Below are 27755 nucleotides of genomic sequence, written 5' to 3' on the forward strand. Positions count from 1 at the left end.
TGCCACCATTTTGCCTTTTTGTGCATTCAGCGATCCAAACGAACAGGCTTAGGCATAGTGAGCTTTATCGCGCTCCCTTATTGCGAGCGTATATATGCCGTGGTTGTCGCCAACGAATATTGAAGCTGGCTTTTCTTCATATGCGAGTGCATAATCATTGATATAGATAGGCGCAATAATGCTGACGCTGTGCGTTTCTTGAATTTGGCGGTCAGAAGCTACTGAAACAAGCACGGTAAGTTCCTCCAGCGAATATAGAGCTCCTCTTCTCGGAGATGTCACTTGTAAATTTCCGATACCTTCTAGTTAGGTTGGAAGGTCGATTCAGTAAGACGCTCTTTCTTCCGTCGTTGCCGCCCCAATTTACGGGGTGGTTATTTTTAGGGTGAATGAAACTCTTGAATATCGCCTGCGGCACTTAGCATAATTGAGCTGCTTGAGCTGGATTGTTCGAAGAGGCGGACATTACTCGCATGAGAAATCTGAACCCATGTTCTACTAATTAACCATCTCTAAATACCTTCTTAATTGCTTTATGACACATATTGTAATTTATTCATTGTAGCCCGCGACCCTGCAAGACGTATTCACTTGAAATGAATTTCCAGGATGACACCTGTCCTGAGGTTTATTTCCCAAAGTGCGGAACGAAATACATGGGTTCTCCAGTCACTTTCCTGCTTCTATACACAAAAGGGCGTTTCCTTTAGAAAGTAAGTGGAACAAGATTGCACTTTTATGGTACCTATGATGGCACATATCTCCAAGCAGGTGTCATTCTGGAAATTCATTTAAAGTGGATACCTACAACTTGCAAGCTTACCGGCTACAATTCGTAAATTGCAAATTTGTGCCATCAAGTAATTATTTAAAATGAGAACTGGTGGATCTTTCCTAATTATTCAAATATGCGTTTCGTGTTTTCGTGAAAGTAATGTCCGCCTCTGCAACAGCCTATCTTTATATATATATAGGCGATTTATATCTATATGCATATTATATTATCTATATATATTATTATCTATTATACTATAATATCGATATATGGTTATATCATCTATTTTATAGGTTATTTCATAAATAGGCTATTTTTGTCTGCAACAGGCTATGTTTAAAAATTGCGCAAATCTTCAAAATGATCACCCTGTATGTAGTCCCTCACCTGTAGAGCGCAGCAGATACGTGCCCGTTCCTGCGGGGAGCTTCGGGGTTGTCCCTCGGCGCCGTCGTAACCCAGCGAACGAACACAGCGAAGAATGAAAGAACGAACGCGGAGCGCGGAAGGACGGCGGCCATAGCGAAGAGAGCGCGAGGAGGAAAGCGGAGGAGGAGGGTACGGCGAAAGCGTGAGAAGGGTAGTGCCGCGCAAGACGGGCTCTGTGGCGGCGACGACGGCCACGAGATGGCGCCGGAGAAGCTCACGTCGTCAGTACGGAAGCAAAGCGCTGCATGAGGGGAAAGTCTTTCTGCGGCGTCTGCTGTGAATCGCGCTGACGCGCCGCCCACGCGCTGCCTATCACGACCTCCCGATTAGCGAGCCTATCGCGCCACACTTCGCACCTTTTGTAACGTGCCGCGCGGGACAGATTGTCCGCGCCGGCCAATATATCGCAAAATGAAAACACGTATACAGCTAGGCTCAAATTTCGCATTAAGGCGTATCGTAATAGTCGGTGAAATTATGTTTTGTTTGCTGTATTCATGAAAGAAATCCATCAGGCTATGGCACTGTTACTTTGTTTGAATTTCACTCCGTGTTTTGTGTCTTGGACATCAGTATTAAACATGGAACTAGGGGGTTAAATTATATTGTTACGGGACCATACTGTACACTGCTTCATATGGACGCTGCCTTTCCGCCGGCTCTTGTTGCCGCGCCTCTGACGTATGCAAATGTTGCAATGAAGCCGCGTCCTCTGCCACTACTGAGACCCCCCCCCCCCCCCACCTCACTGCCACCATCCATGAATTCTACCGCCAGCGACGCTGCTTTTTCGGGGCTCTGCCGCAGTACGCAAATCCCTGGCGCACTGCAGAGATCCGCCCGATCTGGCACGCTTTGCGGAATTCCGGCTCCTGTTGCGCGCTTCAGCAGCCAGCGCTTCTCGGCGACCACGAGTGCACCGAGACATCCCTACTACGCAGCCAGAACGAGAACCTGAATCACACGCCCGTGATCGCCAGTCAACTTCTGATGGCCTACCTTTTGACTTCTCGTCACTCGACCTCACCGTGCCGCCATTCTCTTTTGCCTATGTGCCGCTTGGCCCAGTGCGCTTGAGGCGGAAAACTGACTGCCGCTGCTTCTGGGGCTCAAAGTGCCCAGTCGTTCACAAGTTTGAGTCCTCACTTGTCCCCCATAAATGGTATGGAAGAGTTTGCTGAAGGTGTGCGAACTCTTACGCTTGTGGGCACTGGTGCCGCTATTTCTGTAACGAGTCATAAGCTTTGGCACTCCATCCGTGAAGTGACGACGCCAACTACAGGGTTTTCTCTTCGTACTGCGAGCGCGAGACGTATTCTACCCTTCTCAGCATGCACGGCCAGGGTGCTCGTTCAAGGCGTGTTGTGGTTCTTGTGCTGGCTTTGTGTTCCGATGATCTGAATCTTGGGTTGGATACCATGTAGCGTAATCGCGCTGTCATCGTTTGCGGTCGTGCTCACGCAGAGCTCTCTGTATATTGTGAGATGCCTTCCGCCCATGTGGGCCTTCCTGGTCATATAAAGCTACTCATCGCTCACACTCACTTGCTGCCTCCCAGTGCCTTGACTGTTCCCGTTAGCCGTACTGTCCTTTCCGATGCCACCGTTCTGTTCGCGCAGTCTCGCATATTTCGCTGCCCTTACACAGCGTCACTGTCATTTGTCGTCCTCGGGCTTCATTAGGATAACTCCGGACTACATGTTTGCAACCCCAACTCCAGCCCTCTCACTTTGTAGCGTAATTAAGCACTTGGCAGCGTTCAGCCTGTACACGCTGATGATATCGTGCTCCTTGAGCCCTCGTATCCTGAGATAAAACATCAGGTGAACGCCCTCACACTTCTCCTTTGCATCTAACGCATGATTCTTTTCACCGTTCCATCCACAGTGACCTCGCTCCGGCTCAACGGACGCAGTTTCTTGGCCTTCTATACGAATCTCGCACTTCATTTGGCTTCTCACAAGCTTCTCTAGACCAAACTGATGCGGTTGCTCAGGCGATTGACAGCGGAAGTCGCTGGCTGGATGGCTATGAGCGTCTCTTTTGGAACGGGGTGGTAGGTAGCGCCACCAAGCTCTTGTTAACATAATGCCCAATCTCCTACCTATGTTCAGAACAAAAAAAATAACGAAGAATTCCTATCACCAAGTTTTCTGATTCCCTATTGGGAACTTTGTTTCTGTATGCCTCCATTGTTTGTCGTTTGCCTACTTTCTTTCACCTATCTTCCTACCGCCTCTTACTGATCTCTATGGTGGACATGTTTGCTCTCCCCCTGTTATTCCTGAACCGAAGGGTGTCCTGGAGCATATTCACTCTCTCGATCGCCCGTGAAATCCGATAAAGGGTCCCCTCCAGCAGTAGACATTTCCCTGGATGCTCTAACCATCGCAGACATGCCTTCGTAACAGCGCAAAAAACCCTGGATCGCATTCCTCTTGAAAGTTTTCTGCGCCTCTTCACCCGCTGGACAAGCTTCGTGGCCTTCGCCACCAAGCCATACATTTCGCAATATGGGATGCACTTTTATACTGCCGTAACTACCAGGAGGACAGAGGTAAATGGCTTTAAGTCATACCCAAGCACTTGCGATCCGATCTGTGTGCATACTTCTATGTCGACCCACAACATGACCACGCTGGCGGGCTGAAAACGCATTAGCGGCCCCGCCAACATTGTCCCTTGTCGTGGGATGTGCATTTTTGCCCGTAAATATATTCGGTCTTGTACCGCGCGTCAACAACGGGAAAAGTGTCACCATACAGCCGGTCAAAATAGCCTATACCGATGTCCTACCCGCACTTTTGAATGCAATGCAACCAATCTTCGTGGATCGCTTCCATCCTTTGCTGCTGGAAATCATATGTCGCGGTGGACTATCTCCTGGTACACGCAGAAACGGCTCCACTTTCTGCTGCTGATGCTCGTGATGGCGCTTCCTTCATCTTGCGGCATGTTTAATCGCGGTCATGTTGCGCCTCGGGAACTGCTGAGTGACAGGTGGGTTTTTTTGTCGAACGTCACACAAGAACTCCACCGCTCGTGCCGTATTGTCCACCGCACATCTACTGCCAACCACCTTCCAACTAATGGCCTCAGGAAACGTTTCAACCGCACGCTGGAAGACATGCTCGCGATGTACCATTATTCGGACCATTCTAATGGGACGTCGTTCTCCGCTTCGGGACTTATGCATATAACACCATGACACGACAGGGTTTTCATCACTTTTTATTTGAAATGGCCACAAAGCATCTTTCACACTTTGACACAATTTTGCCGCACCGCCCGGACGCCTCTGAATTCAGTCCAATCTCCGACGTCGCACACCGTGAAGAGTGTCGTCGGCCAGCTCACTCAGGTCCTACAGCCAAGCCCTCTAGAAAGATCGCTGCGACAACGATAAGCTCGTACCGAGTTTCGCCGTCGGAAACCTCGTCTGGCTGAGGCTACCGTTCCAATCTCCTGGCCTCACTCCCTAATTTGCGGCCTGCCAAATATCACGGGCCATACCGCTTCATCGAGCGTCGGTCTCCCGTCACCTACGTCATCGAGTCTGTCAACCCATCTTCAGACAAGCGCCGTCTTGGTCGCGACACGGTCTGCGTCAGCCGCCTCAAGCCATGTCACAATCGTCTCATTCTTTCATCGCCTTGATTCGCCAAGAGGCTCCCCTTAGCCGCGGGGGTTATTGCAATGAAAAATAAGAACAGGGACCAAGTTATAGAGGGGCGCTATCATCGTTGTTGGGCGCGAGCACAGATCACGAGCTGCTGGTGCCGAGACCGCTGTTCTCTTGTTACTGTCCTGTTTTTCTCCGGCCGCATGCCGTTGATAAATTCTCCTGTCACACTTGACATTCTCGTAATTTGCGATAAAGTTGAGAAATCACTAGAATAAGAATATATTTTTCCGTACAATGAAAAACACCAATGTTTAGTTTCAATGATTTTGTCTACTGCTTGCATTCTGGGAAATAAACTAACAGGCTAAGTCACAGTAAGTTTTATGCGATTTCACTTTCACTAGTGCATGCCTCAAGTCACTTGGTTTTACCGGCCATTCATGATGAGCGTTGATGGCAGCCGAACGCCATCTCAAGTGTTTTGCACACTATCGAGTAGCACAAACACAATTTCATCCCATCCGAACGTAAAGGTAGCGAGGTTTCTTTTTTTCCATTTAATCAAGGTTGTGAGTTTCACGTAAACAGCTAACGTCGGAACTGTTTCTCTTTTTGCCACATCTCTTCTATAAGGGGCGATACGGAATCCACGTGGCCGGTTTCAATCTTAAGGCCGACAAAAGCGGCGATGCAGACAGAAGTCGCGCGGCTATAGTGACGAGGCCACGATCAGGGACGTCAGTATTGTTCGGGAGTCTGAATAAACCGGGCTGGAATGAGTGTTCTTATTCGTTTAGGTACTCTACATACAGCTAGTAGTAGTGCCTGCAAATAAAGGGTGTTCGTATTTCCTGGGTTCCTCAAAAAAAATTAGTTCTGCTTGAGAGCAATCTTTCGTTTGAGCTGAAGAGAATGGCTCTATAACCCTGATTTACAGCCACTTCTTTCTTTAGCGTTCTATTTAGCAGCTAAAGTTCTGGAAAATTTTTCCCTGCTTAGTGATTAAACCCTACAACATGGCAATAATTTTATGCAAGGAAAACTGCGAGCGTTACAGGGAAAATATAGGACACACGACAATAAGCTTTCAACCAAAATATTAAAACAGCCCTTTGTACAACTCTCATAGAGATTCTGTTTCTTGCAAGGTATCTGGGTGGGTGTTTGATGTGGTCTATGCCTCTATTAAGAAATCGAAACATTCCTTGTGAGTGTCTCAATTCCCCCATCCCACAATTCTTCCTCTTGAAGCCATCTGCAGCGTCTCTGAATTTGTTGAGCATATGTTTTTTTTGACGGAGATGAAAAGTGATCCTGCAACGGTTAAGAATCGAGCTCCTCTAAAGCACTAACACACGTTGTGAGTTTTAGGCTAGTAAACCCGTTGTGATGCTATCTTATAAAGGCATCGTGCTACTCCTCCGACAGACGACAAATGACTGCCGTAGAGGCTGGAACTTGCAAGTTGTCCCCGGAGATGGCAGGAAGCATTAGGCTCATGTGTAAAGAGTGCTCTTCGTACAACTATAGGATTTGCTGTCAATAGTTGTTGCATTTAGAGCAACGGTCAAATCTTTCTTTGTCTTTGATTTGATGCGCATAAATAGTGGAAGACTTGAGTGGTTATGCAGGTCTTCGGTTCTGCTGTTGCGGGAGAACGCGTCATCACACAGGCACGCGCACTGTGCGTCCTATCTAGCTTGTTTCGCGCTTTGGCGAAGTCAAGGCACACCACTAATTAAGGAGATTCTTGACGTAAACAGTGCCGACGTCACAGTACCAGCCGTGTGGCTAAATGTTCCTCTACTATTCTGCCATGGCCGTCTTACGGCGTGGAGGACTTGCTTTCACTTAAGGTCCAGCTTTTGTGTTATTCAATGTCAATGTGCAATGTACTATCAATGTGCTAGTCACGTTGATAGTGCATCAAAGTAGAGCGTTACGACGGGTACACCTGAGTAGACGTTAGGTATACTTGCACTACCTGTTAGCTCCTTGATCGCACATGCCTGAGAAGCACATGCGCGTAGAATTCGGGAAATCATGTCATAAGTGAAATAAGCAGATTGGTATCCTTTCTTTAAGGTGTGTTGTGAATACGTTGGATGATTATGGATTCCAAGAGGAAGGTTAATATGATAAAGCGTTCGGTTGCCGCAGAATAATTTTTCATAAATTTTCTCAGAATTTCCTGCTATATTGAGCGCGCCAGAGTTGCCAATACAAGTTTATTATACAGAACAGCGGCGGACAGTGTAGGTTAGCATCATCAATATCGCATGGTTATCGCTTGAATGAACGCTGCGGAAGCCCGCCACAGCAGACGCCTGGGTATGAAAAATAGCATGAATTGATTGTCCCTAGCCACAGAATGCCATTGGATGAACGAGAGATTTGTCGGGGTCGGGCGAAAAGAACACTGCGAGACATTCAATTGCGACAGACCCTCCGTCATTCGAATGCGAATGTTTTCTTTCCTGCGAGCAGTGTACAGAGTAACACGCCAACTAACCTTTGCTTTAGCTGAAAACCGCAATGTTTCGCACTCTGCAGGCGCGGCTGGTGCAGCGTTCTACAAACCCCGTGATTGAATCTCTTTGAAGGAGAACCGAAACACGAATATTCCTTGCTTGTTCCTTGATTTCGCTGTCTTCCAGACTGGCGCTTAATGTGTCATTGGTGCTGTCATCTCTCTGTCGTGCGCGCGCGCTTTGTGCTCTGTCTCAGCGAATAGCTTCGCATACTTCTCCCGCTCCTTAATCCAAACAATGCATCCACGACGACCGGCCGCGCGACAGACAAGTGAGCGGCGTGTCGCCAGCACATTTCCGTGGGTCAAGAGCTCGGCGCTTCTTCGGCCCGGCGACAGCCTCTCCATCGCCAGCAGTCTCTTCGGACATTACCGCCTTCAGCGCCGGCAGCGCGTTAAACCATACCATACCCTACACTTGCTCGTCATCTTTCATCGCTGAGACAGGGTTGCCTGTGCTCTTTTCAAAGTCAGTGGTCCATGAGTTACGCGGCGCAGGTTTGGCGCCGGCTGGAGGGATGGCGCCACGCTGCACGACCAAGCCGGCAGCGACCGTCGCGAAGCGGATGGCTATTTGTCCGAGATGGCACTTGCAACGTGGTTCACTTAAAAACAGGTTCATGAGCTGTGGTGGGGTGTGGTGTGCCGTAGCGAACATGCATTATACCCATATTACGGTTGCGGCTGTAGTATCATCTCCAACTAATCTGCTTTGCCGGTAGCCATTTCGTGCTTGCGTCTACTCCCGATTACGGGAGGAAAGCCATAACGTTTATCTTTCGCCGCTCATCCCAGCTTAATTGAGGCCTCTCCGATATATGGCATGTGTAAGACTTAAGCGTGTTCGTTTTTTTTTCTCCTGCCTTCTTTCTACCCTGCAGTCACCACGCTCGACTTTGTCGGCCATGGTAAGTCGCTCTCTTGTACTCCTTCATGCTTGCTAAGACCAACTCAGACGAAAGTGTTCTGACCCTATCAACTCTCCTTTCAATACATAGTTATTAGCACGCGCTACCCCTTGCAATTTTCTTTCCTTCTTTATCGCGGCCTTTTGCCTTAAACAAAACAACAAAAATTTAGCCTAGCTTGCGTAAGAGCCTTCTGCGCGACCATTTACAATGGTCGGTTCATTTCCTTCACTCTCCAATGTGACTTCACTTGAAGACCCTTTCCTATTGCAATACCGGATAAACTTATTGTTGCTTCTCACGGTCCTTCCTCACTTTCTAGAGACCAGATTTGTCGTCCCCACGGACGGTAATGGGCGAGCTCACCAAATTGCACCGGTGTGGGCTGGGGCGCCCCAGTGCGCCGTTTCGTGCAATCATCGTCGCCCCAGGGGGCCCCGGTGCACGCTGGTGTGATCTGCCGAATTCGGCATAAGTATTTTCTTGATATCGTTCTCACTGCTGCTGCTAGATTAACGCTTACTCTGACCGCCTCCACGGCGTAGCAGTGCACCTGAAAACCACAGTCAGGCCGAGGACGAAAGAGCGACCGACTTACTGCTGTTACAAGTCAGCATTCTATCAAGCCTTTGCGCGTACCGCTGTTTGCCTCGCTGCCGACTCCCCTACGCTCCCACGTTAATGGGATATGTAACGCGTTATTATTTATGCGATGCAGGCTTGTGAACCATATCGTTGTTGACAATACAGTCCAACTTACCTGGGCGCACTCCTTGAACATGTGGGATGTGCTTGCATCAACACACGCAGTGGGAACTAAAGAACATTCTAAGATTTATCTTTTTTTTAAACTGTAAACTCAAGAGCGTCAGTTCTTCCTATAATTCCAATTGGCAAAATAAACTAAATAGGATTGAACCAACTCTACAGGACGTTATCTTCGCTTCCATCTTCCACTCCACCCTGAATTTAGAAATGTAGGGACTTCTGGAACGGGCGAATCGCAAGCGATGCTAAGTGGCTTTCACGATTTAAACGTACAATCGAAGCTCGATCAGTAATTTTTTGCTTAATGACCACCAAACAAAGCTTTCTTTTTTTCTTTGGCTGGCACGTAAGCAGTGGAGGACCACAAAGCGCAAGACAGCGCGTTCCTGTCTCGCTTCCGTCGGCAGGCACGCGTAGAGCCAGCTTCACTGCACAAATATGTTCACGTTCAATTCAACGGCGAAATTAAAAAAAAAAAAAGTACCAATACTGATAAGTGACTGCACCCGCTACACGAGGCTCAAGTTCTTGATGTATGCGCGCTAAGATAAGATGCTAAGATGATAAGACGATAAGCTGAGAAACTTTTTGTGCGCGGTTAATGCTATGAATACAAATAGCCGCAGCGCATGTCACATGAATTTACAAAGACCTTCAACTTGCCCGGCTTCATTTGCATGTGATTCCGAGACGACCAAAGTCATAGCAAACGGAACAGCGGCCGCTACTTGGACTTAAAGTTGCCCTTCACTATAGTATGACTATTACTCTGATTTAGACCAGTGTCAATGACATTATTGAGACATTTTGTCACAAAAAAAATTTAAATATGGGGTTTTACGTGCCAAAACTACTTTCTGATTATGAGGCAGGCCGTAGTGGAGGACTCCGGAAATTTCGACCACCTGGGGTTTTTTAACGTGCACCTAAATCTAAGCACACGGGTGTTTTCGCATTTCGCCCCCATCGAAATGTGGCCGCCGTGGCCGGGATTCGATCCAGCGACCTCGTGCTCAGCACAGCCCAACACCATAGCCACTGAGCAACCGCGGCGGATACATTTGGTCACAAGTTTGAATTCTTGATGCCTTTGGACGTCATCGCCCAGAGTAACATTCTTAACGTTCACAAATTCGTCTAATCTATCTCCATGCGCCTATAATGGCTAAATAGTTTTCCCGCTGTGCCTTCTCGAGTAACCGCCTGAGACTACTGCTTTAGTCATGCAAAATATGCTTGGTTTCGCAGATTTTACTTGAGCAACGATCATGCGGAGAAGTTGTGCCGAAAATGACAGGATATAAACTTTCGTGTAGCTTCATCCTCTTTTGTTGACAAAGGATGTAGAAAGCATTCCATCACTTTTGCCTTTCGTAGTACTGCTCTGTAGCTGACGCCAGCTATAGGTTCACGGCTGGCAAGAATGGAGATTTTACTGCGTGGCCTTATATATGGTCGTGATAACGAGATGTCGCAATTTATTCGCAACACATTATACCGAAATAAGTACTTTTCTCACCTGTAGCAATAAAGCGGCAGTTCTAACAAAACAGTTTCCTCGTTCTTGCGTTGCAGACAACCGATATTTCTGGTACTGAAACGGTGAGTCGCTCCTTTTTGAAAATGTTACATTTAATATTTGTATAATTTCTCATCTGCATGCTTCATATTTCTCTACAAATCATATTCAACGTGTCTCATTGAAATAACTTTTTTTATTAGTGCATGTTTCTATAGAAATAACGCGGTAGGTCTCTCCGAGGATCAGGAGATCTTTCTGGATAAATTATTTTCAAGCGCAAATGTCAAATGCAGCAACGAGCAGAAGCACTTTTCGCTACGCATTTAAATATAGGTAATCTACAAATTTAAGATATCGTATGGCACATCATGTTGAAGTTAACGTGACTGTCTACAGCACATAGCAACCATAGTAACACCAAAGTTAAAATTTATTTGTGGTTATCTTCCAACCCACTCTTTAGACACCACAAACTACTGCTTCTGAAACAGTGACTCTTCTTTCTTAACCTTCTCCTTGCGTAATTGTCCAATAACAAATTCACCAAATCTGCTGGTAACTATTAGCACTGAGTCTTGTAACTCCATAGCAACAGGAAAATGCTCATTATGCTTTTTTCGTGAATGCGCATTCATCCATCCATTTATAGCCAACAGAAACGACCGGCTCCGTATCGGTAAGCGCTTGTTTGTTTTCATGTCTTATACGTTGCTAGTAGGAAGTTAATTTTTTTTTGCTAGTTTGGCCGTTGAGGTAATTATTAGCATCCTATGACGACAGGATACGCAGTCGCGTAGTAACACTAGGGCTCGTAGAGAGGGAAGGACAATTATGTCTCTTTGGCACTGAATACTAGTGGTTCAGTCGTGGTAGATCTTGTGATGATGTTTGTTTGCTGGTCCATTGTTATAAACAAACACAGCAATCGTACAGTAATCACAGAAAAGCATGTGCGTGCAGCACAGCAGCCATCCAACTAATGTCGTCGCTTTTGCCTCAGCACCGAAACATGCATCTCTAGGACGTTCGCCACGATTGATGCTTGAGTTTATTTTACTCGCGCCACGTCAGAACGTTTAGAAACGCTGGCTTTCGTAGGAAGCGGTTGCTTTTTTTTTTTCAGTTTTTTCATCAGATATCGCCTCTTCAGGTGTCTTGCAAGTAATGGACGTTCAGACGTGGAGATGGTTCTCAATTTTCTATAGCGTGCTACCTTAAATCGGGGTTTCTTTCGTTCTGCTAAAGTAGAGGTCCCCTGGTGAACAGCAATGACCGAATAATTTTTGGTAAGCCGGCTTTTATTTCCCCCGCTTCCAAATAGGGACCGGAAACACCCAGCACTGGAAAGGTAAGTGTTTCGAAGCGCTCACTTCCATTGCGTATTTTGTGTACGTATGACCAGACACGTAGATTATTTGCCCACCAATTGTATTAAATTCTGAGAACACGTCAAGATACTGTTGTATGCAATACGTTTAGGGTAGTTATCATCCTACAATTTAAAACCTCACTTTGTTTTAGTACTATGGATATTATGAACATTCGGCTAGAATACTGACTATTCGCGTGCGAATCAAACCACACAAAGTTAGGAACAGACCGAAATGTTGGACCTTCTCGCTTTTTTGCCCCACGTCCTAGGCGCCAGCAAAGACAAGTTAGTAAGAGTGAGATTTGAGTATTTGCGATTACTCTTCTCTTAACGCCTTTCCTAATAATCACCATGCAAACAACCAAGTAGTCGTAGTGATGGTACTATAATGAAGTCCTCTATATATGCGCAAGGAACACAGACCATGCGTACCCACCCCCTTTAGGCGTCTTTGAACACCACAAAGAACAGGTTTACGCAGGGTTAGTATTCGCGTTCCCGAACTTAACAAAAAAAAAACGCGGATGTACAAGGAACCTTGCGCACCTCTATGATGTGTCAAGTGTCACTACACGACACGCCTCATTTATCCGCTTAAGAACGAACTAAATCTTACTAATCGCGTGCTAGGCTTCAAAGCCCGAGAAACAAGTCGCCATTTTTTGCCTGATTACAGAAGTATAAAAATATTTGAGGCAGAGCAGTTTGAGAAGTTTGCACCGCTGTCCGTACTATACGAGAACGCGCTGGGAGCTTGGTCAATGACAAAAAGCCTATCACGCGGGGAATCAGGTGGCAGCGCATTCATGTTACCACGTATTTATCTTCCAGACACAAGATATTACACCTTATGTGACGGTAAGCTTACATTTCTTTTTGCCTGCTCTTTGGGTGAGACGTCAGAAACTTGCAAAGGGCAGCATATTATAGTGGTCTTACAACTTGCTCACGTTACCAATGTGCCGAGCTTTGCTGTGCGACCAATTTCATGAACAGAGATAGGCCTGCAGACTGTGAAATTTTACTCTAATCCGAATAAATATGTTCATGTATGGATTCCACGTAAATGTGCTACATTAACGAACGACCGTCTATGTAAGTGAGCATGAGTGGTGCCACAATATCATTTGAGCTTATCCAATGTGGGCATCAGCTAGTGGGAGTAGTTGATTGTGGAGAGTGGTTCACATTGTTTAAGCCGCACGTTCTCATCTAAAACCTATAGGAGGAAACAATTAACATGCCAGAGTCGGCGTTGGGGAACCGGTACGGCACTCTGGCGAGGACTCGAACGAAGGCAGAACAAGTGTCAATTTGAAATTTAGGCTTCCCTGATCCTTCTGGTTTCTTACAGAAAGCTTCCTTAGTTGATAATTTCATTCAATTTAGCATACGTAACTTTGCGAGGAATCCCCTACTTGCGCCGCTACTTCTCAAAGTTCATCTTTCAGAACAGTTCACAGACGAAATTTGCTGGCATGAATAAACAATTAGCACGTGAACTTGGTTAAAACACGTTGGCGGGCTAGTTGGTTAGAATCCATGGTAGAGTGTATAAGCGCTACTGGACGAGGACGTAGAAAGAAACAGATAGACAGACACAGCGCTTCACTTTCAGCTATAGATTTTACGAACCGAACACGTGTGCACACGTGTTGGGTTCATCGAATGCACCACTCAATGTTCTTTTTTGCTGTTACGTTTGTTTCCGCTCGCACAGTATATATTTATCAATGCGTGCGAAAATAAAATCAATAGCTGAAAGTGAAGCGCTGTGTCTGTGTATCTGTTTCTTTCTACGTCGTCGTCCAGTCGCGCTTATACACTCTACCATAGCACGTGAGCTTCAATGATTCAAACTTTGAAGCAAATGGTGGTCTGAATTATCCTGGTTGATTTACCAGCCATAACTTGCGCTAAAAAAGTGAAAAATTTGTCAACTTAGCTCACAGAACTCCTTAAATAATGTAGAGAGGGTACGTAATCACGCTACAGAAACGTCCTTTAAGAGCACTGAGCAAGACTCATTGCTCCTTATATCCTGTCATGCCAATAACAGAAAATCGGTATCGCCTATTTTTTTAATAGTTGCGGGAACCCCTGCAGCACCTTATGCTTTGTTGTTACCTAATTAAGAAACGCATTCTCAGCACTGCATAAGGGGACAGTTTGTGCCCTTTCTCCGCCGCAGCTCCATTATCATGTTCCCTATGTATTTTGGTTTTGACTGTCGACGTGCGAGGGAGAAAAATTATCGCTAATGCTCAAAATGCCTCGTAATTAAACTGCGATTTACTTCAAGTTATTTTTTTCTGTAGAACGTTATAGAAAACAAGATAACAATATTGCTCATGTTACCGAGTCAGGTGTGCCTGCATCCAAATAAGGTGTATTTTGTCAATGATATACGCCTTTACGGCTCAGAAATTTAAGCGCGCCTACCCATTCGACAGATTTATTTTGCCGGGAAATATCAAAGACTAACTTGGGCCATGGAGAACGCGTTGGGGCATATAAGCAATGACACATACCACAAAAGTAACGTTCAGAGCTCACGAGAGTACGACATGAATCCTGTGAACCACGTTACGTTTTGCGCTACGTGCAAGCGAAAACCTTCAACCTTCAGTCTTCAGTTCCGACATCAAAAGATAACGGCACTGCTCGTGTCTATGGCTCAATTCTCTTTGCCGTTCGCTCTGAGTTCTTCACTTAGCAGCTGAAGGCTGACATCACTCTGAACATCCGTAAAAGACTTAAACCTGTAGAGTCCATTTCCTGTCCATTTCCTGCGATTGCCGTACATGCGAACTACCCGCAGCAGACATCACGCAGTTCCACACGCTCATGTACTGTCACTACAGTCATATTTTTGCGCGGATAAGTTTCAGTTGGTGTGGAGTGAACGACACCGTTTCTTTTTCGTTTTTACATTTTTAGGAGCCTCGGGTTACAGAAACAACCACGGTAAGTTTCTGCCTATGCAAAGTACGTGGCACGCAAAGCACGTGGTTTGAGGTCTCTTGGTTTGTACGTGCGCCGTTTAAACATCGAAGGTTCAATTTATGTTGACAAGAAATTTGCAATTTCACTTTCTCCACAGGAGTCGGGAGAGACAGAGATTACGACGGTAAGCGCACAAAATTGCATGACGTCACTCAGGTGAACTTTTTTTCTTTACACATTGTCTGCATTGAGGTCTTCTTTCCGATATGTGTTACATAGAGCAGTAGTACGACCCTTGCAAAATTTAAACTTCCGGCGAAGATAACGGGAGTGAAAACAACGATGCACCACACAACAATGTTCCGTGTGCAGAGACAAAAAGGCGCTACGAGTAGCCAAAATGTAAGCACTTACACCGGACCGTGCACAACGAAGAGGCACTCGAAAGAACACAAGAAATAAATTGCGTAGCAGAAATTGTGCCCGAGACTACAGCGGCAACATACGTATAGTCCAACACGCGCGATACATACTTCTCACAGGGCACCAAGGCTGGTAACAAAATAGGAATGAACGAACGTCTAGAAAAACCAGGAGACGTTAAGAGGAAACGCACGATTTCTAGATCCAGAGCTGAGTACCACAAGAGAAGCGATGAAGTAATGCCTCTATTCACGTGCAAACCACTTAGCGGAGTAACGAACACGTTATTAGAGATAAATAAATACTTTGCGCCCGCGGTCCATATGGGCTCCAGTCATGGTCCCATGCATGTACATGGAAAAAACATATCAATGCATGAAGCATCCCGGGGCGCCATTTCCACATGCCAACTTTTCCTTGTTAGTCGGTCTGTATGGTCACCGCGGCGGTAATCATGTTGTGGCTTTATTAACTACCCTAATTCACATTCGGTTTTAGGCATCCCCGACCACTGTATTGAAGGCAGCGCAGACAGCCCTTACCCCTTCAACAAAGGGGCTCCACTCTAAGCTCCTCCTGGAGTAGGCTTAATGAGCGTGGTGGGGCTTTTAGTCTGATGATGGGGCTGCACTTTACCTGCGTTGCTAGTCGCGTTGAATTGCTTGAAAAACGCCCTTCCACTGCAGTTAATCCGGAAATAGGCCAAGTCATGGCTGGGGCGGTGCCGCAATCGAAGACGGAAAAACAAAACGATACGATCGCTTCGCCACTTGCGTTGTCCCCAACTATACATCTAAACCAGCTTGTCCAGGCCTCTACTTTTCTAAGACGCTGAATGCCCCCTCTTTCTATGTTTTGGTTCACGAATGGCTATGGAGTGTTGTACTAACCTATATTAACAACTTAAGTCGGCAAACGGCGCTGTCATTCGGTATAACATGCCGCTTGCAGAGTAGAGTGTAAGAAACGTTCTCAAGTACGGGCGCGCATTCTCCGTTACGGGGAGCCATTCCCACGTAAGCTATCGCAAATTACTCATTCGTGTCTGTCGAGCGTATCACAAAGCTTATCGCAATCGCGTTCTACGATTGCACGTAAGTAAATGGAACGGGCGCTTTCTTGCCCCCTGATTTATCCTTATTTCCTTTGTCCGTAGGAACCGGAAGTTCCGGGATCAGGAACGGTAAGCACGGATATTACAAGCTGCGTATTAGCCGACGTTCGCCGAACGTCCGTTTGCATATATTTATGGCGTCATGGCTGCGGCTCATGCCGGTGGTTACGACGTTCATTTTATTAGAGCATTCGATACGCAAGCGGAATTAACGACCATTTTTTTTCCTCCCCCTGCTTTCTCGTAGACACCGGAGACTCGAGTACCGGAAAAGGTGTTTGTTGCGTTTCAGACAAATTCGGACAAGGCTGAAGTAATGTATGACAGGAGCAGGTCAGGAAAGAAACCTGATTTACTGCGATCCTCTGTGGTCGCATGAGTGGGCGAGAGAATAGTAACTGATATTTTACTCCGTTGAATACGAGAGCCATAGTTAAGATGTTTTCTTTTTCATTCGCACGTGATGAACAGTCCCGCCCATTCTTTATAGGTCTGCTTCCTGCCCAAGTAATCGTAACCCATCACAGGACAATGTTCCGCTACGCCTAAGTCCGGAATTTCCCTCTTGTTGATAATTGTTATCGACGCTCCACTATCTACTAAATCCTTGATTTCCCGCCCATTTGCTTGCACAGAAATGTACGCAAGGTTGGCGCGATCGGTAGGAAATTGGTCTTTTGAAGTGAGTGAGCGTGACCTCCCGATGTCAGCTTTGTCACGTTTTTACACTGCAGTCTGTGTTCTTCGTTTGATGAAGTACTGTAGCCATTAAAAGCACTCTCTTGACTCTGCACAGTGCATATATCTAATATTTTCAAGCAAGTGATCAAGAGTATCCGGCGCTCGTAGTTCGACATCGTGCTGCATGCTCTTAAACATTCTTAATATAATCACAGGCACGAGCGACGAGTCTGATAACGTGGAGTCAGCAACATGACGCAGCTTTCTCTTCTTGAAAAAAAAAAGTATTCTATCAGAGGGCCGGAATTGTATACTTGAAGGCTGTCCCAGCTCTGGAGGTCATTCTCGAAGAAAAACGTCAAAAAAAAGAAGAACGCCTGTCCACTCAGCCTACGGCCGCTGCGAGCTCTCTGCGATTCTCAAGTCATGCAAGGTTTCCGCTACGCCTCGTAGGTACAAGCGCAAATTCGTAACTTTGTCAAGGTCTTGTCAGGCTTGAGCGTTTCGCATGTGACGAACCGTCATAAGCGTCGGCTTTTACCATCTCTAACGACGGCCTCCGAGAAGGCTGGAGGACGTTTTTCGTCACAAGCTCCACTAAATGTTGTCATTGCTCACTGTTTCCCTGCTCCAGTTTCATAATATGATGAAAAAAAAATGTCGTCTTGCACTCTCTCATTTTTGGCCTTGTTCACTCGTGCTGGTCCCGCACGGTTACCTTACACCGCTAATAGCAAAAGACCGTATTCGGGAATGTTCTGAACAAAGGATCAGGGCTCAGCCATAAAAGCGAACCGTCCTCGGTGAAAAAAAGCTTGCCGTCCGCGCAGATTTCGATGAAGCCTAACCGCATGGTCCTCCATAAAACGAAGAGGATGAGGTGCACAACACAGGTTCCTATCCTGTTCGTCACTGAGCCAAATTTGTACTAAAACTTAGATCTAAGTCAGTACGATAAGGTAGTCATGCTTGTTTATTGTATATTCTTCCTCTCCTTCTTCTACCAATAAGTAACTTTGGTAGCCACGTGACGTACAACGCAGTCACACGCGCATTCTTCACTGGCCTTCGCCAGTGAAGGAGGCGCGACATTGCATACAACTTGCCAGACTTCGATGCATGCGAAGCGTTTGAGACCATGGAGCACATACCCTTTGCCTGTCCCAAATATTACTTTAAGCGGCAGGCCCTGACTTCTCTGCTAACGCAGATTAACAACTTGCCTTCGGGAGAAGCGAGCCATCATTTCTTTCTTGAGAATTTTTCCATTAACGCAGGCTAAAATCGCAGACTTATGAACGGGCTCTTGGAACACAAACATGGCAAGAGCAACTGCCGATCACTCATCATGATCACTTCTCGAAAAGCTTCTTTTTATCCTCTTCGCCTTTATAATACGGTAATAAAGTAATAATACGGTAATAAAATAATACAACTTTGGTTGGCCTAGCGGCCGACCAAAGCTGTATTACCTGAATCCTAACTGGATTTGTTTTCCCTAATTAATTCTCCTGTCTCCGGCGTCGTATATCAATCAAATAAATAAAGAAATAGCATTCATGACTTAGCCTCGAATTTCGTTTTTCCCATCTGCTTACTCCGGTATGGTGTGAAAAAACTTGGACTTCTTGAAAAGATCTCTTCTCTGCTTTGTCGAGTCGACAAAGGCGCTGTTGAAGCACTTGAATTCCTAATGTAGCACACTTTGGTCGGTGGCAGCCAATTATCAACGGTAAATCAAAGCAAGGATGAACCGATCAGAACAATGCTTCACTTTTACGGGTTTCCTAACTGTAATTGATAATCGGACCTTTCGTTAGCAAGAAATTGTTACATAATTGTTTCTTTCAAACTTGAGTTGCGTCAGTGTCTTATCAAAGATAGCTCCTTCGCGACTTCTTTTAGAGTTAACTGCAGCAACAGGTTATAGTACGGTAAGTGTTTTCATGCTGCTCTATTATTTACTTTTTAGAAATACGACTGCGCATCAGTTGTTCAGCCCTTTCGTGGGTGATGTGCTGGGTTAAATGTTAATAAAGATTCGTCTAAAACGGCCGCTACACGGTTACACTGAATCGTGCCCTAAGTTTAATTCTCTTCTGGAACGACCATAGGCGGCCGGCAAATTGAAGATGAATCGCATCCCCAAATCCCCCGGATCTCTTATGAGCTACACGCAGTTAACAAGCTTAGCGTATCCATAATGCAGTGTCACTGTACTTTTATACATGAAGGACACGTGTGTTTCTTGACAATGAAGGTCAGATAGATTGTTCGGACATTAATGAACACACGAAACGAGGGCTCTCTGCATAGAGCCTGCCACACCGACATATCTCATTCGGGAGGACACAGCGAAAATTACCGCCGAAAGCATCTGGTTAAACTAAAAGAATACGAGGAATCAAGAGGCTTTACTACCGGTTAGTCCCAACCGTACGGAATGCCAGACAGGGAAGTGAAGAGAATGAAGTCAAGACAAAGCACAGTGCGTGTAATGGGAAGATGTGACTTCAGCTTGTACCTGTGCCAAGGTCTGTCGCTCGTGCGCTTTCGATTCGCTGGACGTTATTTTTGATACAAACCAAACAAATGTTACAATCAGCTCTCTCTGTGGGATTTCGGGCTTCACTCTCTGTACGTCACCTCGAACTATTTCACGTTTGCATACAAATGGACTCATGCTATGCGGATAATTGTGTTTTATATATTAAGCAATCAGCACTCGCTAGATGTTGCACGGGGAAGCTTTTGTGATTCAGGTATGCAATGTGTGTTTTCCTGAGACCTGAATGGCAGCTCGGGAACATTACCAATTTTCAGACCGGCCCTCTGTACCTGTTTGCACACTGCAAGCTTCAAAAGCCCATTTTCTGCCTAAATATCGCATCTCTAAATACTAAAATTAGCATCGCCACGTACATGAAAAAATAGCCCCTTATCCACATTTGTTGTAATAAACAAGAGCTTCTTTTTTCCGCAATCAGAGATATGTAGATGTAACGCAATGTCTTTGGTTGGCTAGTGCTAATGCGGCATCCTGAAATTTCATATCACCTCACGCAACTCGAAAGGTACTTCACAAGTGTTATTTCCACATCGCCTTCGATAGAACCAACTCTGTCAAATTTGCAGCAATTTTCTCGCTGAAAGCTGATGCCGAGAAGATGAATAAATCAGTTCCGTACAGTTGCTCATGCATTCAATTCGGTATGCGTTGCCAATATTTTGCCTAATTGTGTCTGTGCTATTTGCAAACGCGATTGAATCCTATGTGCAATATTAGGTCCATGAGTTCTCAGAATGTCATATCTTACACGCTCAAAACAAAGTAGGTCCATGTGATCTTCCGTCATCAACTTCCTAAGCCTTACTTACTTTGTACTTTACTTACTTACTTACTTACTTACTTTTACTTACTTTACTTTTACTTACTTTACTTTTACTTACTTTACGTTTACTTTACGTTTACTTACTTTACTTTTACTTACCTTACTTTTACTTACTTTACTTTTGCTTACATTACTTTTACTTACTTTACTTGCTTATTCGCTTTACTTACTTAGTTGTATTAACACCGGGTCAAAGTTGTGTAGGGGAGCGGCTGCGCACACAGTGAGGCTTTACGCGAAAGGTACACTTTTCTGCAGCAACTAGAATAACTGTTATTATATCACTGAATATCTTCTTGGGAATTTTTTTTACAGCCGGGAAGTACGCCAGGCTACACCAAGGTAAGCACTCTAATCTTTAACTATGTTCGACTATTCGCCACTGTATTCTCAGGCACATGGGCATATTCGAAAACGGTGTTGCATCAAGTACCACAAGCTTTACTTTAATTCTAGATTATGACGTACAGCATGCATGAATATATATATATATATATATATATATATATATATATATATATATATATATATATATATACTACAAACTCTATTATTGCCCTTCATCGGATCCGAATGATCATGGGCGTCGACTTCCCGGATCCTCTGTTTCTCTTTTTCGCGAAAGAGGGCTGGCGTGTCGTTTGTCGAATAAGGCAGCTGGTAGTTCGGACAGCCTCCATATATATATATATATATATATATATATATATATATATATATATTAAAGAGAAGGAGGGTAAAAGAGGGGCGCGACGTTTGCTAGTCAAAACCATATCAGGACAACAGACAATGAAGCCAAGGAAAGCTTAGGGTGAAATATTCGCTGTTTTATTTGATGCATAATTAATACGGTAATGGAAGTGAAAGTGGCAAAAGAAAAAAAGAATATCTTGCCACTGGCGTGTTTGCGGCTCCCATCAGCGGCAAGTTAATACAATTTTAGTTCGCGGGTTTCACGTGGCAAAATCACCATCTCTTTATGAGGCACCCATTAGCGTTGAGCAGACGATTAATTTCGACCATCCGGGGTTGTTTGACGGGCGCCATATGCACGACACACGGCTGCTTTTGCATTTCTCTGCGCCTCCATTGAAATTCGGCCGCCGAGGATGGGATTCAATTCCTTGCCCTCAGGCTTGGCAGTGCATCGCGAAAACATCTACGCCACCATCGCGGGTAGCGGCATGTTGTTTTTTCGTTCAATTTTACACTTCCGCTATCGTTTCATTTTTGCTGCAGTATCTGCTGATTTGGTATGTATGTATTTGGTATGTATTTGGTATGTATGGTATGATTTGGTATTTGGTATGTGTATGTGTACTATTGTTTGAGTAAGAATATGCTTTCTAATTTTTTTTTTTGCAGCCATCGAAGCATACGCGACCAGGAAAGGTAATTCTCAAAAGTTATATACCTTGTTTTTTGAAGTAATAATGCCAAATATCACAAATATTATCACAATAGCGAAGCGACAGCAAGATGGTGAATGCCTGTTGCACACATTACAAATGTTAGCCAACACATTTGTACTTAAACTGAACACACTTGGCAGATGAGTGGCGCACGTTTAAGCTGCGCTTATTACAAGACACTGGGACAGAAATTTACGTACTGAAATTTTCCAGTAATGTCCACAAAGTTTAGCGAAAAGAACACGAACACAACGCGAGTCTTCTTGGCAATCAGGCAAGGCTTCGTGCGACAGAGGCAAGCAAAGTACCTGCGTAGCCTAAAGGAGCTGAAGCACTGTCTAGTAGACGAGTCCTGAGGTTAACAATACTAAACTTCTGAGGTATCACGTGCCGTAACCACGATATGGTTATGAGGCACACCGTAATGGGGGAATGCGGAATAATATTGACCACCTGAGGTCGCTCGACATGTGCCTAAATCTCAATACACAAGTCTTTCGCATTTGGCCTTCATCGAAATGCATTTATGCGGCCATAATTCAGTTCGCTACCCGGGCTGAGCGGCACCACACAATAGCCACTGGGCAAACGCGGTGAATGCTAAGAACTTAAGTTGTGCAATATATTATATATGAGTCACTGGAATGGTGAAAGCCGACGACTATGAGGTATATAAGCTTATACCAAGCCCGTTTGCCTTTTGCGTCTTAAGTGTTCATATGAGAAAAAAGAAGCCCGTATAGTCGCTAACAAATCTGCGCTCTCCGAACGTCTTGTTCAAACTTTTGCTCGCACGTTTACGATTACGGTGCCGAAAGTCAGCCGTCTCACACGCGGGCACAAAGAGGAGACAAACTAGGCAAACGCCGACGATCAACTAAAGGCTAGAGAAGTGGCGGAAAATAAGGCAGAGATAAAAACCTGTCTGTGCATGTTCACAGGAAGCCAGCGCCCACTCGACAATTGCCCAACCACGAGGACGCTCGCGAAAGATTACGGTGCAGGGCTTCACTCACTAAATCAGTCGTGCGAACTACAATATAGATCATGCAGAAAAAAATCAGGATGTACATACCCTTTCAGCGCCGAGGCTTAGTTACAATGATCCTATAGAAATTGTTACCGCTTCTCAAGAGACGCGATTGAAAGGCTTTCGTTCTCTTCTCAATCGTGTTGTATTCGTCACCATCCCAGATGTATGTACGCTCTGCATCTTCCCAGTGTTTCGACATGAACCGTCTTTCAGTGCGATCGGCAAAGGAAGTCGCTTCCTAAAATCACATGTCGCGAAAACATGTAACCCAATTATAGCTTGCATCTTTGCAAGTGCAATGGCCACGCGCCTTGCTTTGTTGATGCCGCGTAGAGGAAACAGAGGACACCGTATGTGCTGAACGTATACAGAAAGCGCCGTTGGCGCTTCACGCAAGAAGCAATCGGAGCTAAATTTTGCCTCTCGGTCGGCGTTCAGAGAGGGCTAGCTGGGCAGTGCGATTGTCGATCCTAGCGCACGTTGCCGCCTCTGAGAGAGGAGCTCAACCTCAGCCACAACAACTGTAACCTCTGCAAACTCAAAAACTGTCCTCATCAGGTATTATGAGAACTATAGAAGTGTGCAATTTGCAGAAGTTTCACACGCGCTCGCCTACGTGCCATCCGCCCCCCCCCCTTCCTCCCCTCGTTCGACACGTCATGTTCAGAAATGGCCTGAAGAGGAGAATCGGGCAGCACAACTCAGGGAGGTCGATTCGCACGCCACAGCCTTTGACGAAGGTGGGGGAGCCCACTGTGAATCAGAAACAAGCCTGACTGCAAAATTATACTGTAGGAGCCCCACTTGCGGTATCATAAGCTAAGCATGTAAGCGGCGTAATGCAAAAATAAATGTAGCTTTTTTCACTTCGTAGCGTCATTATTTTGTCCCTCAGCACCCGTGCACCCCCCCCCCCCAGCACCCGCACAGTAAGCTGCCTAATGCGAGAATCAGTGTAGTTTTTTTTTTATTTCGTCGCGTCATTTTTTTGTTCCTTTTCTTTGTGCGCGCACTCTCTGCAGCACGCGCAAGACTTTTCCGCCGTCACCGACTGTGGTTGCTTCCCTGATACAGCCTTCCCAATTTCTTTTTCCTTCTGACAACTCAATAGTGTTTCTGTCGAATTAGCTCTTCTCGGTGTAAACAACTATGACAAAGAACAACGCGCATATAAAAACTTTACCAGCTGCTCGGAAGGCCCAACTCATACAAAAATATAAAAAATAAAATGAAGTGAGGTTTAGCCTCCGGTAACTGTCCAGTGGATCGAGACGGTGTCCCGTGAAATTTATGGCCCCTTGGGGTTCCTCTACGCGTACCGAATTATAGGTACACCAGCGACCTTAAAAAAATTTCGTCCGCAAGGGAAATTCTGGCGCCTCGGCCGAGAAATTCCATCCGCGATCTCGTTGCTCGCGGCACTGCGTAAGCTCCGAATTTTACGTTACGGCGTCCGCAAGACCCTTTACCCTCAGTTGCGATTCGAGGCCCCCTTCGGTGCACATCGTAAGTTCGACGTCTCATTTTGCAGTCTCAATGTTTTCGACATCATTCCCGTGCCGTGGACCCTCCTTGCGAACACCGCGAAGCCATCGGTTGCGCCTGTCAGACTGCGACGTCCTGCTTTCGGAGCTCTGAAAGCCACAGAATAAGTGCGCGTTCTCGCTGCGTCACTATTGCTGTAGAACGCGCGGCTTTGTTACGCGCCCATTCGTACATCTATCTCTTGTTTTCTAATCTTTTTGTCTATTTTGTTTGTTTCCTCGCTTTCATTTTTCTCCGTAGTCTTCCTTATTTCTGGGGGGGGGGAAGGGGGGGAGTAGCATTGCTTGCCCGATATCTATATAAAGCTATATAGGCTTCTTCAGTAAATTTCCGTCAGCTCAAAGTACAGCGCATTGTCAGGATCATTCGGGATCTTTCTTTTGTCCTAGGTAGGTATTGGCGTTACACCTTTTAATGCTGATTCAATTTCAAGTTACCCATGTTAACGTTATCGTTAACGTATATATTGAGTTCGCAAAGTTTATCGTTATAAGTTGGTGGAAACGAAATCAATTATTGGACTGCATAACAATTTATGACCAGATCTCACGCCTCACGGGCCTCATTTTCGGGCGTATATGAAACAATGCCTGGGGCCAATTTTCGGCTCGCATTTATGACACTGGTTGATGCAGAAATAAAAAAAGAAAAAGCAGGAGATAGCGCAACATGCTAGAGAAATAAAAATTATATTGGTTTATTTGTTTATTGACAAAACAACGCTCAAGAGCGGTTTGTCTTGGTGCCAAGCCAAAAGGCGGCACTGAAAGCCACCTGACTAGGCCTTTGACACCAGACAGCACGCGCAGCACACATGAGCGCAGCATGCTTCAAAACACACTGCAAAATATCAAACACATACAAATAAAAATGCATGTACAGAGTATCAAACACGATAAAGCAAGATAAGGAAGAATGACAGAATTAGTCGTCAGCACATTCAACATCAACAAGACACAGAACTATTAAGGCCAATGGACTGCAATTGGATTTGAAGAGAACAAAACAAATGTACAACAAAATTACAACTCTTGGAGGAAATAAATTTTACTTAGTTTTCTGAAGGCAAGCAAGGAGAGAGAACTCTCCATTGTATCTAAAAACGATGGATAACAATTCAGTAGGTTCGGAATTGGCCATTTTAATAATTGCTCACCGTATCTAGTTCTCGTTTTAATCTTTCCAAAGTTTTTATTTATGAAATAATATGGTGTCTCCGTATTTGTATATGTATGAAAAAACAGCTCACGATTTGCTTTTAATTCGAGAAATATCAATTCCAACAAACGCTGTTTATATAACATTTCCATGTGAAGTATCCGGTTCTCGGCAAAGTATGGGGATGTATGATCACGACTACGACTAGATAGATTTTGAATGAATCGTATCCTTTTCTTCTGCATTATGTATGGTCGTTCCAAATTATACTGTGATATAACCCCCCAAACTAGTAGACAATATTGTATACGGGAATGTACAGCACTAAAATAACGTTGCCGTTTTAATCTTATTGGCAACAACGTCCGAAATCTATTTAGCATTCCAATTGATTTAGCAATGACATTTGATGATTACATTTGATTACATTTGATTAGCAAAACCACATTTGTTAATCTTTAGTTCTGGTAAACATTACGCGCATACATTCCAGCGGTTTAAAAACAATACATGGCATAATGCACGAAGTCATTGAAAAAAATACAAGGAAATTTGCTAGGGGCGCCTTCACTAGTCTGAGTGACATAAGCCGTCGTACTCCAAACACAGCGCAATGCAAATTGATTTCATTAATCAGAGTATACGCGCGCAAATGTTCCCTTTGTGCTGCGAAGTCTTAAAAAGAAAAGAACAGCGTAAGTCATGCTTTTTTTCCCGCCTACACTGTCGCTGATGCGGAGCAGTGACAATCACGAAAAACATTACACTCAGGTCGAAACTGCGCTGCAAACAGTGACGGTATGACTGGGATTTTATTTTGCGCGCCCTTATATTGCTCTTCAGATCCCAATTTAATGCGGCACCTAATAACGGACACCAAAAAGGAGGGGACGGCAGTTTTCTGAGCAATATGGACCATCTACGGTTCTTTACGGTTCGAGTTTGTTCATGGCGTGTGTCTCTGCTAACGAAGGGCTAGATTTGACAAAAAAAAAGTGAATTCTCGCGCGCACGCGGAACCCGCTGTATTTTGGCATTCTCTAGGAGGAACTTCCGTTACGTTAGTGTTCTTATTGATATAGTAATTAGTATTAGTTACTGGTTAGTTTGTTTCTTAGGTTCATGACAACGATGCCAGCACAAGGTTTTCAGAGTACATTTATAAAATTTCGCTTTCCGTTGTTTACGACGCATTACTGCTTGCGTGGCTGCCTTCTCCGTGTGTAAAATAAACACCTGCGATAACGTTGAAACTCCATCCGAATGCGCATCAGCGGCCACCTTTTAAATGCCAAAAAAGGAACTAGGCAAAAAGCCTGTCGAAAGCTGTGGGAATTGATATTTCGTCTTTACTCTCAGCCCCGTTTATGTACACATTTGCCATAAACTTGATAACTAAAAGGTATTTAATGGCGACTAGTAATTAACACACTATTAGGAGCACAGAAAGAAAGCTCGAAGCTCTCCTTGGAGCTTTAAAGAGCGTACGATTGGTTTCACCAGTGAAGAAAGATGCACTGGGTCTTTCTGTTTTATTTTCAACTTGCTCCTTTGTAACTGTGACAATTGGCACGCATCTTCAGTGTTGTGACAATTTATTAAGTCGGCGTAGGTTTAATATATATATATATATATATATATATATATATATATATATATATATATATATATATATATATATATATATATCAAATTAAAATATAATTGTTCCTGGCAACTGTGTCAGTATTTGAAGAAATACAGCTTCACAAACAGAACAAGATGTCATTGCGGTTCAACTTATTTTGTTCAGTCAGTTGAAGAAGCAGAACGTTGGCGTTTTGGAACAGTAGAGGCGCGCGAGATCCCCTCTGTTTTTGAACCTGTCGTACTTCTTTCCCCCTTTTCCCCAGACTGCAGAAACGCCAAGTTCGGGAGAGGTAAGCCTTGATATATATATAATATATATATATATATATTATATATAGTTGAGAGATAACAGTACCTGACAACTGTCTAGTTAAATAAAGAAAGCCATGTTCAAGAACCCAAGAAAATGTGCGTCGTTTTGCAGTTATTACTCAGCCACTTAAAAAGACATAGAGCGTTGATATTTTGAAAAAGTGTAGGTGCGAAAGTGCCG

General features: G+C 44.8%; 1 protein-coding gene across 1 annotated transcript in view; it reads left to right on the forward strand.

Annotated features, from left to right (window-relative positions):
* The window catches only part of LOC142560631 (uncharacterized), a 223655-nt gene that overhangs the window by 167600 nt on the left and 28300 nt on the right, over positions 1 to 27755 (forward strand). Inside the window, exons 28-38 of the mRNA XM_075672856.1 lie at positions 8241 to 8267; positions 10611 to 10637; positions 11207 to 11233; positions 11879 to 11905; positions 12761 to 12787; positions 14870 to 14896; positions 15033 to 15059; positions 16455 to 16481; positions 20801 to 20827; positions 21851 to 21877; positions 27526 to 27552. Of these exons, the coding sequence (XP_075528971.1) occupies positions 8241 to 8267; positions 10611 to 10637; positions 11207 to 11233; positions 11879 to 11905; positions 12761 to 12787; positions 14870 to 14896; positions 15033 to 15059; positions 16455 to 16481; positions 20801 to 20827; positions 21851 to 21877; positions 27526 to 27552 (297 nt within the window). The remainder of the gene's footprint in view (positions 1 to 8240; positions 8268 to 10610; positions 10638 to 11206; positions 11234 to 11878; positions 11906 to 12760; positions 12788 to 14869; positions 14897 to 15032; positions 15060 to 16454; positions 16482 to 20800; positions 20828 to 21850; positions 21878 to 27525; positions 27553 to 27755) is intronic.

The sequence above is a fragment of the Dermacentor variabilis genome, chromosome 10 (genome assembly GCF_050947875.1).
Source record: "Dermacentor variabilis isolate Ectoservices chromosome 10, ASM5094787v1, whole genome shotgun sequence".
Lineage (NCBI taxonomy): Eukaryota > Metazoa > Arthropoda > Arachnida > Ixodida > Ixodidae > Dermacentor > Dermacentor variabilis.